Genomic DNA, 14,972 nt, shown 5'->3' with positions numbered 1-14,972 from the left:
TTACAGGCATGAGCCACCATGCCCAGCGGATTTAGTTGTTTTAACTAGCATTATCCTAGAGTAAAATAGAGACCTCCATTTGGGATGTAAAGGGCCACTCCAAGCAGTCCTAGTGGTTCATTTTGTTAGAATGAAATGTATGATTAAATTAACCCTCAGCTCTTTATGTTGCTTTTATAGAATAATTTTATTTTCAACAGGGCTATTTTTTTTTTCCTTTTTGTTTCCCATGAATAATAGCCTACTGGTTAATACTGATATCAGCACCTTCCAAATTTAACTACATTTTTTAAAAATCCTGGAGAAACTCTTCTCCTAAATTCCTAAACACATTGAAATGGGGTCTGAGTCTGTTTAAACAGTGATAATATAAATACAATCAAGATTTACATCATTATATCTTGTTATTCTTTGAAGGTAGAAGGCATGAGATCTAAATAATGGAGCTGGGATTTGTGTCACTTAGCTGTAAGACTATGGGTTTGTATGGGTAATCAAACTGGAAAAAGTTGGGGTGTTAAGGATTTGGTTTGCATTTTTCATGTCATTTATTATGTTCAATGAAGAAGTTTGTTATCCACTGTTTTTGTTTTGCTTTGTTTTGTTTTGAGGTGGAGTTTTGCTCTTGTTGCCCAGCCTAGAGCACAATGGCGTGATCTCAGCTAACCGCAACCTCTGCCTCCTGGGTTCAAACAATTCTCCTGCCTTAGCCTCCCGAGTAGCTGGGATTACAGGCATGCACCGTCAGGCCTGGCTAATTCTTGTATTTTTAGTAGAGACAAGGTTTCTCCGTGTTGGTCAGGCTGGTCTCGAACTCCCAACCTCAGGTGATCCGTCCATCTCAGCCTCCCAGAATGCTGAGATTACAGGCATGAGCCACTGCACCTGGCCCTACCCACAGTTTTTAACCCATGAATTTTAGTTTCTCTTCACAGAAACTAGAGACCATTCTAAAACAGCGTGGTGTTTTTGTTTTCCTTTCTGCCCTTAACTACTTTCATTGTCGTGCATTGTTTTTATAAATTTCCTCAAGTCATTCTATGTATTTCTTATATAAGTAATTCTTTTAAAATATTGCTTAGTGTTTAATGGATAGAATTGTATATACCAACATTTATACAGTCATACTTTGCATATCAGGACTTATATTTCCATAGGCTAGGTTCTTATAGAATTCCCAAAGTAAAGTTGCTGAGGTACAGGATATAAGGCTTTTTAATGAAAAAAAGTGTTGTCACATGACGATTCCACAAACAATTATATTAATACCCACTTTATTTCCCGACCAGCAATTGGTAATATAGTCCTCGGTTTTTTGATAGTGCAGTGAGTAAAAACTTAATTATCTCAAGCTCATTTTAATTTTCATTTCTCTGTTAGTATGTTTAAACAGCTGTTTCCATGGTTTTTGGTTTTGGGGATTGGCTGTGTGCATTGTGTGTTCATGGTCTTTGTCCTTTAATCGATCTGTATGAGCTCTCTGCAAATGCTATGTGTTAACAATGGTGAGGGTGAACATCCCAGGCTTATCACTAAATTGAAACGGTTTCATCATTTACCCAGCAGCAACGTACTTGCTTCCTTTTATGTGAATTTTTTTCTTTTCTTTTCTTTTTTTTTAGACGGAGTCTTGCTCTGTCGCCAGGCTGGAGTGCAGTGGCGCGATCTCGGCTCACTGCAACCTCCACCTCCCGAATTCAGGTGATTCCCCTGCCTCAGCCTCCACAGTAGCTGGGACTACAGGCACCCACCACCACACCTGGCTAATTTTTGTACTTTTAGTAGAGACAGGGTTTCACCATGTTGACCAGGATGGTCTTGAACTCCTGACCTCCCAAAGTGCTGGGATTACAGGTGTAAGCCACTGCACCTGGCTTATTTGAATTTTTTTATGCTTAAGTAGATTTCTTTCAGTCCCTTGGTCCTCTCTGTAACAAAGTAGCTGCTGCATTTCATCTGTGCTGCTCCTCCCTGTGCACTGCCTACCATCAGGTCCTAGTGTACAGAGGGCTTCATTAATGTGAGGACTTTCTTTAATTTAGTTACTTCATTTACTGTTATTTAGAGCTTCCCTTTTCAAATTAGCCTTATTTATTTTTCCCATTATTTGCATATGCATTATATACATAAATACATAAAATGTTTCATCTATGTCTGTATACAAGTATAGGTGTGTACACATACAGATGTGTACATTGTTAAAAACCTCAGACAAATTGAATTTCACAGACTTTAATTGACAAAGGGCAGTCTCCTGAGCCAGAGCAGGCTCAGAGAGACTCCAGCACAGCCACGTGGTGGAAGAAGTTTTATGGATAGAAAAAGAGAAACGATGTATGGAAAACAGAAGTGAGGTTCAGGAACAGCCAAATTGGTCACAGTTCGGGTTTTGCCTTATTTGAACCCAATTTGAACAGTTGGCTGCCTTTGATTGGCCAACTGATTATGAGGCTCACCTGGCACAAGAGTTGATTACAGTCTGTTTGCACTTCCAGTCAGGTTCACTATGCCCAGACATCTTTAGGCCAAACTTAAAATTTGTAAGGAGGCAGCTTTGGGCTAAACTTAATTTAGCAATTTCTTCTGGTCATCCTCTCAACTTTGGGAGATAGACCAAAACTTCAGGAATTAATGTCACTCTATCATCATCCTAAACGTCAAGTAATTTTGTGTGTGCATGAGGGTTAGAGTAGGGGCAACCTTCTTTTGTTGGAATCTGCTGTTTATGGGGGGGGGAAATGATCATTTTAGGACCTATCTCCTTCCTTAAAGTTTCAGTTTGGTTATGTTGCATTTAGCATAAGTGCCTCCATTTTGTTTTTGTCTGGTTTGTTGGGGCCTAGTGCAGGAGCTCAGTCCAAAACAATGACCACCCATAATTTTGTTTAAAGCCTCCTCTCCCTTTTTGGTAAGGTTCTTACATAGGTGAGTGTGTGACCAATACTTAGGGCTTTATCACCACTCTCAGTTACCATCATTTTGGGTTTTCTGTCTCAGCATATCATTCATAGGCTACGATGTTCTCATGGTCACATGTTTCTTTGGGTTTTTGTCATTCCAGTTGAAGAAAGGCCATTTGACATTCTACAGATGGTTTCATGCAAACGTTTAAAATTTTTGAGAGAATACAATGCAGCAGGGAGACTGCTGTTATGATTATCAGGAGGATAATACCAAGAGCTTGGAATATGCTCCTTACCTGGGGTCCCGTAAACCAAACCAACCAAATAAAATCAAATAGGTCAAAGAATGTGCTAGGTAAAGAATCTACTCACTTTAACCAAGGAGCCTGCTCATTAATTCCTTACAACTGAATCTCTATAATATCTGATGTGATGTATTTCTTCATGGGTAACAAGAAGTGCCAAAAACCGCAAGACACTTCTCTGTTTACCATTAAGTAATCTAGAGCAATTTTATTATTTAGCACAACTTTCACAGGAGCATTTAAAGTCTGTTGTATAACCGGCTGGGCACAGTGGCTCAATCCTGTAATCCCAGCACTTTGGGAGGCCAAGGCGGGCAGATCACTTGAGGCCAGGAGTTCCAGGAAAGGCTGGCCAACACAGTAAAACCCCATCTCTACTAAAAATACAAAAATTAACTGAGTGTGGTGGTGGGTGCCTGTAATCCCAGCTATTCGGGAGGCTGAGGCAAGAGAATTGTTTGAACCCAGGAGGCAGAGGTTTCAGTGAGCCGAGATCGTGCCACTGCACTCCAGCCTGGGCTACAAAGCAAGATTTCATCTCTAAAATAAAATAAAGAAAAAAAAAAGTATATTGTATAGCATAGCATTTACAGTATTATCTGCTATAAGAGCCTATCATGAGGGATAAATTTCTAATCATTGCTTCATTTACTCCAAACCATGGAAAAAGAAACCTAACAAAAGATGCCCATTTGGAAGAGTGAAGGCTTCCTATTAATTTTCTCCATAACCTGTGGCAGCAATGTTCTCTTTAACCTATGATGTAGGTTAAGAGGAGGGTATCAATGTTCTGTTTCTGACTGATTATGAGACAACAAATGTACCATGAACATTTCTCACTTACACTGGCCCTTCATCTTCCATCTATCAAAGCACAAAGTTGTCTATGTATAAGGCTGGCTTCAATATTTTTCACAAAATTAAAGTATACCCCATGAGTCCACACAACAGTCTCCTTTTTCACTTTTGTTGTTCATAGAAGTATAAGCAATGAAAAAAATAGAAAGATAAGAGTCTTATGATAGCAGATAAGTCTTGATTCTCGATCTGGTGAAAAAGCTACCCATATTAATGGTGTCATCTTCTTCTGGGGAGAATTTTTCCTGGTTAGCTTTACCTTAAAGTTTCCAGTGGGAATACATTTGTAAGAGTGTGGAGGGGACCTTCTGAATTGTGAGGTCATGAACCCAAGGTTCAAGGTCTCAAAGTTTTGCTACAATGTGATGGCAAAGGCCAACGCTGATGTTGTTCTCAGAAGATTCAGTCTTCAGGTTCTAGATTGTGAAGGGATTGATTGTCCTCAGTCAGATCACCATATAAAGCTTTCTTTACCTTGTGAAAATACACCTTGACATAGTGCATTAAGGCTTTGCAGCATTTAGTTATGTTAGAGTTTATTAGTAGAAGGTATATGAGACTATATTATTAGGGGGATAGGCCTTTCAATGGTATAATAAAGGTGTCAACTTATGTTTTACACCGGAAGTGGGTCTGATTGTCATTAATCTACAATACCTTTGACCAAAACAATTCAGTCAATTCAGTTAGCTTTGCCCAGTACTATAGTATCTATAATACCTTGCTTAACTGTTTTATAACTTGTCCAGTGAAATAAGTATCCTATCTCTGGCTATTTCTCCAGGAATAATCTTTTAGCTACTGTTATAACCTCAGCCCTTGTGCATGGGAAAGCTTTCATACAATCGGAAAACATGCACTGAAAATGTCTTCCCCTAGGTACTAAAGGAGGAGACCACCCCTCATATTATCTTCTGCCCAATTTCTGCCTCCATAGAAAGAAGAAGCAAAAACTAAAAGGCAGAAATGAAATCCACAGGTAGACAGTCTGGCGCCACACCCTGGGCCTGGTAGTTAAAGATCGACCCCTGACCTAATTGGCTATGTTATCTATAAATTACAGACATTGTATGGAAAAGCATTGTGAAAATCCCTTTCCTGTTCCATTCTAATTACTGGTGCATGCAGCCCCCAGTCACATACCCCCCTGCTTGCTCAATTGATCACAACCCTCTCACGCAGACCCCTAGAGTTATAAGCCCTTAAGAGAGATAGGAATTGCTCACTCGGAGAGCTCTGTTTCTGAGACGTGAGTCTTGCTGAAGCTCCCAGCAGAAAAAAGCCCTTTCTTCTTTAACTTGGTGTCTGAGGGATTTTGTCTGTGACTTATCCTACTACAGTACTTTCACTGTCTTCCCCCAGGTACCTTCCCTAATGTCTTCCCCCATATGCCATTTAGCCACGTGGCACCCAGGAGGACTATGAAGGGGACTGCCAGTCTAAGTCCTGAATTTCCATGCCTGATGCAGAAGTCAGGCCAGAAAACAGCTGTGAGGAGGATGACTGGAGGATACAACCCCTTCCAGAGAAGCCAGGAGGCAAAACTGGGCCAGGGAAGAATGGGCCATGTTTGGCTTGATCCTGGCTTGTGGGTGCTGTTCTAGGAACTGAGAACTTATCCTCAGGCTTCACCATGGCCATATGTCCAGATCACCGAATCCAGACTCTCAAAACCAAACCATAAGCTCACAGTCAAATCAAACAAGTACCTACTTATATTTAATTGACAATTTTGAAACCATTCATATTTTGCCAACAATTTAAAAACAAATTTTATTTACCAAATCTTATCACATACACTTAACATATATAGTAGACATATGAATACAGACAGAAACAGATCTTCTGGCTTTCATAAAGCTAGCTTATAAATAATTTTTACTTTCTCTCTTTAGACTATCCCTTTTTCAATCACATGCTTCATTGCCCTAAGCAACCTCCAGCCAGGCAACTCCAAATCTGTACTTCTAAAGGGCCAACTCCCAAGCCAAACAAGAAAATCTGTATTTCGACAGCACAGAGCTAAGACTTTACGCCTAAATATTGTATCATCAACTCAAACCAAGGAAAAAATAGTGAAAGTAAAAGTTCAGTTAAGACAAGATAGTACGAAAAGCACTTTAAAAAATGTTTGACTTGTCATGTAAATTGAAAACAATGGCAAGAATTTCTAATGTACACAGGCAGATATCCTTAAAGATGCAGATTTCCTTTATAAATGTAGATTTCTTTTACAAAAAGGTTTAAAGATAGCCAGTTAAATTCCAGAAAGGCATATTTTAGTTCCATGGGTGTTCTTTCTAGCTTAGCTACTGTTTCTTAGCTGAAATTACTGAGTTCAGCATGGAGCCCATTAAGGAATAGGGCAAAGAAAGCATTTTCCATGACTGGATTTAGCATGGATAGCTGTGAGAAAGAAGACAGTCTACTTTACTGAAGGTCTTATCTTTTGTAAACACTTTGGGATAGCTTTCTTTTTGCCTTTGGGGAAGAATAATAACTAAACCAAAAGGTTAATAGATATTTTCTTATCAATTAGTCTCTTAAACTTTTTATTTTCCATATACAAAAAGTCTTTTAAAAAATAGTAAAAATAATAAAATCTTTTTAGAAGCTTCTGCCTATCAATAGGTGTCCCTAAATGAGACTAATTCAAGAATTCTCCTTTTCTTTTTCTTTTCTTTTTTTTTTTTTTTTTTGAGATGGAATCTCACTGTGTTGCCCAGGCTGGAGTGCAGTGGCAAGATCCTGGGGTTCAAGTAATTCTCCTGTCTCAGCCTTCCAAGTAGCTGGGACTACAGGTGCCCACTGTCACATCTGTCTAATTTTTGTATTTTTAGCAGAGATGGGGGTTTCACCATATAGGCCAGGCTGGTCTCGAACTCCTGACCTTAAGTGATCTGCCTGCCTTGGCCTCCCAAAGTGCTGAGATTATAGGCGTGAGCCACCGCACCTAGCCAGGAATTCTCATTTTCAGATTCACTGCTTAAAGTGTGGTGTTATTCATTTGGAACATTCCATTCTAATTTTAAATTACCTTTAGTTAGATTTTACCACTTCTATAAGGGTTTGCTGCTTCCAGAGTTGATATTTATACATGAAAATGTAGGCATAGCTGGAAGGTGGATTATTCAGTTCTTTAGAAACTAAGGATCTCCTTTTTAGCTTACATCTTGGCTTTGGCTATCAGATCTCCTTGATCAACTTAGTTAATGATTTTTTTTCCTACCTAAGCACACAAAAAAATAAAAGTGCTAGGAAGCAGTAGAACACAAAAATCTTTGTGAATTTCCAAAAGCTGAAATTTACACCTCCTGCAATATTTCCATTTATTATCAGTTTCTGTCAGACATAAGAGGCCTCTACTGGATCCAAGCAAGTTAATATCAGATTCAATGTGATTCTGCATCAGTCCAGTTTCTGTTGTGTTTTCTGAACCCAGTTCAGATAAAAAATTTGCTCAAACAAACTCAGAGAGCTAAAAACAAATCTGTGGAGCTTTGGAATCTGAGAGAGAATTTACCAGGATCCCCAGCTGTTGTGAGAGAGCAGGGACCACAGTGGGCCTGGCAGGGACCTCACTTGATCACTTGTTACTCCTGGGCATCAGGGGAAGTGCTACTTCAGGTCCCACTTCTGACACCATCTGTTAATTAGGAAGACTCCTGAGCCAGAGTAGGCTCAGAGACTCCAGCACAGTCATGTGGTGGAAGATTTATGGACAGAAAAAGAGAACTGATGTACAGAAAACAGAAGTGAGGTACAGAAACAGCCAGATTGGTTCCAGACCAGCGTTTGCATTATTGAACACAGTTTGAACAGTTGGCTGCCTTTGATTGGCCAAAACTTAGTGATTGACACAAGTGTAAACTACAGTCTGTTTACACATCCAGTTAGGTTACAGTTCACTATGTCTGGAAAAACCTTTAGGCTGAACTTAAAATATGTAAGGAGGTAGCTTTGGGCTAAACTTAACAACATGTGTATGTATGTGTGTATATAACTGTACATGGATAGGTGTGTGCATGCATGAGTGTGTATACATATGGGTGTGTGCATGTGTAGTTGTGTACATATATACATGTATTTGCATAAGCATGTATAGCATAGGCATGTATAGCTATGTGTATGTATGATATATGCATATTTAAGTATGCATATGTACATGTATAGTCATGTGCATGAATAGGTATTGTATGTATAAGCATGTATGAGTGTGTATATGTAGATGTGTGTACATGCATTAGTGTGCACATGTATATTTGTAAACATGTATGGGTATGTTTATATGTGTACACAAAAGTATATACATGAAAGGTTGTGTACATTCCTGTATAGATATATACATATTCAGGATACACAAGAGTAAGAGTACACATGTGTAGGTGTGTGCATATATAGGTGGAAAATGCTTGCCTTTACTACTCATTGCTTTTTTTTTTCTTTCCTCTTTTCCTTAAGTGGCCTATCAAGTAAAGCTTTCAAATTGAGTACTTGTGTAAAGTATTCTGCAAATAATTATTTTATGCTCAAGTATCTTTTTCCTGCTGAACAGTGAAGAACATCTTACTTGCACAGGATTCCTGGACTGTGATCTTTCCTACTCTTTGCCAGTGTTCCTTCCCTGATTTCTGGCATCTTATATTGCAATTGGAAGGATAGGTGTGATAGGTGCCAATCTGGACTTTTTCCCTTGCTTAAATAGGTGTCTCTAATTCTTTTTTAATGGGATTCTGTAAGATCTTTTGTTCAGAATTAGAGCAGAATATGCTTAGATGTAACTTTCCTTATCAATTCAGTGTCAAACTTAGGGAACAATTTCAATTCACAGATTTTCATATTTCTTCAACAAGGGGAAATTTATAGCATATATTTCCTTAATTACTGTGTATCTGTATGTATCCTCCAAATATTTTTTTTTCCTTCTGAAACATTCTTTATTTGAGCATTAGGTCTACCCCCCAAGTCTCTTTTCTTTTCCTTCATATTACTCTCTTTTATGTTTTTGCTAAATGCTCTGACACATTTTTTGCACATGATCACTTATATCAAATTCACCAATCAGTCTCAACAGAGATCAATCTCCTTTTAAATTTATCTATTTAACTTCTTAGTTCCAACATCATCTGTTTAAGTTTTAGGGCATCATTTGCAGCATCAGAAATGCCTAACTACTTGTATTATTAATATTTATTATTGTTACTATTTTAAACAGATGTTCTTTTGTCATCTCCGTCCCTTAGGTCATGTTTTCACTGAGAAAGTGGCTCCTCTCTCTGATGACTGTTCAGGACCCTTTCATGGACAGTGACTTTTTTATCTTGGCTCAAGTTGTCAAGGTTATCTCCATGGCAGAAACCTAGCAGAAGGAGACAGGTTCACTGGGCTGGGCTATGACATCAGCCTCCCCTAGGCTAGAGCAGGAAGACAACCCACTTATTCAGTTCATTCTTGGCCTTCTGAGAAGTGGAGACACGCTGCATGCTCTGAGGGCAGAAGCTCTCGGAGCAACCTCAGAAATCTGAACATGAAGTCCTTTCAGAGGAGAGCTGCTCTGAGTTCTCAGTTGGGGAGGGCTGGGCGTGGCTCCCCCAGGGCTGTGGCCTTCAGGAGGATTGTGTGCTGCATTCTTCCCCAGGGCTTCCCTCTCCTCTCAAGCACACTGTGGCCTCTATGTTCCTATGCCACCTGCCCAGGGGAGGCCTGTCCCCTGGGGTTGTGGGGGAGGGGAAGAAGACCCATCTTTGGGGTGCTCATCTTCAGGGCACCATGCTCCCGAATCCCTGTGAGCTCAGTGTCCGCATGCTGCAATGAGCATCCTGTGATGAGGGCCTCATGTAAGGGCCAGGGGAGATTCTTCCTCTTGTCTTTGGTGGAGGTGCATGCTGACCAAGGCCTGAGCTCTTTGGGGACAGCACAGGCATGTGAGCTTTCCTGTCTGCCAGCATTATCCAGCATATCTGGTTGTTCAAGGTCACAGAAGATCCTGTTTAATCATTTTTTTCACACTATTGTGGGAGCGAGGAATGTGCCGACACAAGGTCTGAGTAAACCAGTTTTGATCGGAAGCTAAGGGGTGACCTAGAATTCAGTTCTAAAATACTGATTTCTTTGAAGACGAAAAAGCTCTTAGAAGGATCCTCAGGATTATCGTAAGTAAAAAGCAAAACTGGTACTACCTGTTTACTGTTTCATCTGGCCCCCTCCTGTCTTTTAGCCTGGGAAGAGAGAAGATGAAATCCCATAGGCTCTGAGCCCACATCGTCTGAGCAATCTATGTCATTTAAAAATAATTCATTAGGTTTCATTATTAATCTTATACTAAGATGAAACTTATCATAACAGGTTTCCGTTTGGCCTTTTTCACCTTGTGGAGAAACGTGGGATAATTCTAATTCTCCTTTGGTATGACATTACACTTTTCCTTCGAAGATGACTTTCTTTTCTATAATGACTTTTTTCTTTTGCACTAAACAGACACCATTCACCCTAAACTCCCTAGTTTCTTCATGCTGCATGATTTAGAGTTGCTTCATTATTCTGATTTTGCTAATCTGTTTTTCTTTCAGAACATTATAATTCATCAAGGTCTTTATTAAAGTGTGATCCCCAGAAGTAAGCATAGCTTTAAAGGTATGTTGTGGATATTGACAGAATTGTCCAATCTGACATATGTCTTTCCTACTCAAAAATAAACCTACAAGCCCTCCATGAGGAAAAAATAAAAATCATGTGGTTAATCTCCATAAAAGTCAGGGATTTTTTCTTCCCTAGGCATCCTATTTGTTCCACTCTGGGGTTGCCAACTTTTTGCTTTTACCTTGTGAGTTAATTTCTCTGCCCACGTTATTTTGATACATAGATTTATACTCTCCATTGTGTGTGTATACTGACTCCGGTTTTGTCAATATGAGCAAGTTGCATCTAAATATGTGTGAAAAAATATGTGCAAATGCATCCGAAGAAGCCACATCAGATACTATCTGCTCAGATGACCTCCTTCAGGAACCACTTCTTGATATTCTCTGTAGAATCATTTATCATTGGCCACCCAGCATTTTACTGGAAGTCATTCCCGGAATGCTGTGTTTGCACAGGAACTGCTATCAGTAGTACCAGAGAATGTAGAAACATGGCAGCGGCAAGCCAGGAATTCTGTGCTGCTTCTGTGTATACTCTTGCCTCAGGTGAATGGATGTCTTTGGTACAAGATATGTAGGAGAAAACCAGTACACTTATAACTTAGTTCATTAATACAGCACTCTGGAAGGATTAATACTGGTAAGGATAATGAGACTATATTCTGCTTCAAATAATGGGATATTCTGGCGAAAGATTATGTTGCTTGTTGTACATGAGGAGGGTTTTTTATTTTTCTAGGTACATGAGAAAATGCTATTCCACTGACAGTGTCCAAATTATGGCAAAACAACTTAGAAGTTGACTCAGAGCTTATATAAACAGTAGGGTGGTTTTGGGGATAATTATCAGATGAATCAGCTGCTTCATTGGAGTTATTGTTCTTTTAGCCAGCAGAAACATAATAATTCAGTGCTGTAGGTAAGGCCTAGGAAACAATAAGTGCCCACTGAAAATATTAAGAAAAGATGAGGAACCAAGAGAGCTCCGACAGATCCGTAGCTGGTGAAATTATAAGCAGCAAGTATTCAAAATGTTGTTTGATTTGATTTGCTTTTAAGGAAAAGGGAAAAGGGAAACCTCATGAGACAAATGCTAAATTTATAGTTATCAAAAGATCACAGTAACCAAGATTGATAAATGAATGAATATAATGATAAAGCCAAGAATCTTATTTTACCGGCATAAAAGATAAAGCAAAAATTTTCATATTTTCTTTGAGATTTAATATTTTATATCACTTAACATACTTTATAGAATGTTTCACATTATATTCCTAGGTTCTTTTCTTTCCTGAGCTATCTTAGGTACAAATTTTCTTTTTTTTTTAAATTTTATTCTTTTTTTGAGATGGAGTTTCACTCTTATCACCCAGGCTGGAGGGCAATGGCGCAGTCTAGGCTCACTGCAACCTCCGCCTCCCGGGTTCAAGCGATTCTCCTGCCTCAGCCTCCTGACTAGCTGGGATTACAAGCACCCGCCACCACACCCAGTTAATTTTTGTATTTTTAGTAGAGACAGGGTTTCACCATGTTGGCCAAGCTGATCTCAAGCTCCCGGCCTCAGATGATTCGCCCACCTCGGCCTCTCAAAGTGCTGGGATTACAGGCGTGGGCCACCGTGCCCAGCCAGTTATAGATTTTTGAAGCTGGAGGTGACCTAAGAGATTATTTGACTAAGAAACAAAATTAAAAACCCAACACTTCATCTTAAGATTAGGAAGCAAAAGTTGGAAAGGTTTAAGTAATTTGCCCTCAGTTATTTATTAGCAGACCTAGGGATAGAGCTCAGACTCCCCATTGCCAAGTCCATTTGTTTTCCTCACCCCACCATGTCACCTCATCGCTAGTTTTCCTTTTGTTATACCTTCTATGATTTTCTCCAAATCTCTTTCACTAGTAGTAAACATAGGAACTCTTCTTTAGCTGGGTGACCTTCTTTTTTAGAAACCTGTGCTAAAAAATTGAAAATGCAACAATCTTGACATTTTAACATCAAATTAGACTAATTTTCAGTATCAGTTAATCAATAGATCAAGAGTCTTTGCATAATACTGTAGGCATTACACATGCAATTAAATAATATTCTCAAGTTCTTATTTAAAATCTACTAATTTCAGCAAACTCTGCAATTGACACATTTGCTTGTGTCATAAATCAGTCAAAACTCTACTGACAAAACTGACTTTGCATAAAATAGAAAGCATTCTCTTCAACATGGAATAGAAAATGATTTACCCTCATTTATTTTAGAAATTAAAAACTTACATCTAAGGCGGGTGGGATATTTCCTAAGACAAGATAAGTGATGTACTAAGACTCCATGCCACTCGATTAAATAAAACTTCCTTCAAATAAAACAATTTCACGAAGAGTCAACAGATGTATATTTTCTACTGGGATTTATTGAACCATCTGGTCTTGTAATTTCCAGCTGCATACTTCACATTAAGTTCTGTCTTTAAAGCATCAAGTAATTGTAAATACAGTATATTTTATGTACAAATGTAAATATATTTAGGTTTGCTCATGACTTTCTTTCAAATAAATTGTGCTTATGTTTGTAAACTAATTAAACTTTAATTTCTTTCATAAGAGACTAATTTTATTACCATCATATTTCATGACACTGTGGTTGTTTCATGCTTAACTTATACAATGCCTTCTAAGTATTACTAAAGAAGTAAGATTTCAACAACTCCTATAAAGCTTTCATGAAGCAATTACATTGCAACAGTGATCTCAGGTTTGTCTTTGAAAGTTTTTGCTGTTTTTAATAGAACACCATAAGGACATCTCCCACTCTCCTTGGGTCTGTTAGTACCTAATATCTTACATGCAAAACTTGTTGAAATCAAGGTGAGAACATTACAGTTGGAAAAGGGGCAAATAAGTAGCCCTGAAATGATACAAAACAGGATGAGTGTTCAGTGATATACAATATTAATCAAACTCTACTGATGATGTTGACTTTACATAGAGTACAAAGCATTCCCTTGAAAATAACCCTCTCATAAGTTCTTTTTTTTTTTTTTTTGAGGCGGAGTCTCGCTCTGTCGCCCGGACTGGAGTGCAGTGGCCAGATCTCAGCTCACTGCAAGCTCCGCCTTCCGGGTTTACGCCATTCTCCTGCCTCAGCCTCCCGAGTAGCTGGGACTACAGGCGCCCGCCACCTCGCCCGGCTAGTTTTTTTTATATTTTTAGTAGAGACGGGGTTTCACTGTGTTAGCCAGGATGGTCTCGATCTCCTGACCTCGTGATCCACCCGCCTCGGCCTCCCAAAGTGCTGGGATTACAGGCGTGAGCCACCGCGCCCGGCCCATAAGTTCTAAGAATAAGTTATCTTCCAAATACAGCATTTTGCATTTATTTACAATCTATTATATCACAGAAGAAAGAAAAATTTTTCTGTACCAGGATTAGGCAATTCATTAGCAGGGCTTTACCAAGTTGCTTAAGAAAATGGTTTCTTAATACTAGAAGTTTATTTTATCATCACATAAGTAGGGCCTCTTGGTATTTTTCCATCAGATATGTTCCTCTTAGTATTTTCCCATTAGAAACGTGCCTTTTAGTAAATATGAGAACTGTCTTGTAGCTGATGACCCTCCTTTGTAGAATCTTATGCTAATGAATTACAAATGCAAGAATCTTGACATTTTAACATCAATTTAAGCTAATTTTTCATATCAGCTAATCAATAGGATCAAGAGTGTTCGCATAATACTTTAGGCATTGCAGGTGTAATTAAACAACGTTCACAAGTCCTTGTTACCAATCTACTTATTTCAGCAAATTTTGTAATTGTCCATTTGTTTGTGCCATAATCAAGTAAGTCAAAATTCTACTGGTAAAATTGACTTAGCATAAGCATGAAGATAAATGATAAAAATTAGAAAATTTGCAAATCCTCATTACGTTATTATGTTTGTAATTCTTAATATTGCTAAAGTATGACATTGATAATTAATGAAATTTAGTTTCAAATATGTTCCCATAAATGCAAAATATTTGGTAAACAGGATATATGCTCTGCAGATCACTAGGGAAAACCAACAATGTGCAGTCTAAAGGAAACATTGAAGAACAAAATTCTTAAAATCCTCGTAAGACCCAAATGTGCCTGAAATTTCAGTGCCTTAAGAGAATTACTGGAAGTCAAAGACTGCTTTATGTATCTAAAAAGCAGATTTTAACTCTATACCATTAACAAGGGCCATACGTAAGCAAAATATTGAGAATGGTCAAATATGAAAGCATACATCAAA

The 14,972-nt window shown here is 38.6% G+C and overlaps 1 protein-coding gene across 3 annotated transcripts in view; it reads left to right on the top strand.

Annotated features, from left to right (window-relative positions):
• PXDNL (peroxidasin like) overlaps window positions 1-14,972 on the top strand; it is a 409,080-nt gene that overhangs the window by 350,200 nt on the left and 43,908 nt on the right. Inside the window, exon 15 of one of the 3 annotated variants that reach the window (XM_033203628.1) lies at window positions 10,636-10,699. The exons of the other annotated variants lie outside the window; for them this stretch is intronic. Coding sequence (XP_033059519.1) covers window positions 10,636-10,685 — 50 coding nt within the window. The 3' untranslated portion in view covers window positions 10,686-10,699. The remainder of the gene's footprint in view (window positions 1-10,635; window positions 10,700-14,972) is intronic. 3 annotated transcript variants of the gene reach the window in all.

Source organism: Trachypithecus francoisi, unplaced genomic scaffold (genome assembly GCF_009764315.1).
Source record: "Trachypithecus francoisi isolate TF-2019V2 unplaced genomic scaffold, Tfra_2.0 Lachesis_group7, whole genome shotgun sequence".
Classification (NCBI taxonomy): Eukaryota; Metazoa; Chordata; class Mammalia; order Primates; family Cercopithecidae; genus Trachypithecus; species Trachypithecus francoisi.
Note: the sequence above shows the minus strand (reverse complement) of the source record. Positions and strands in the feature narration are given on the sequence as shown.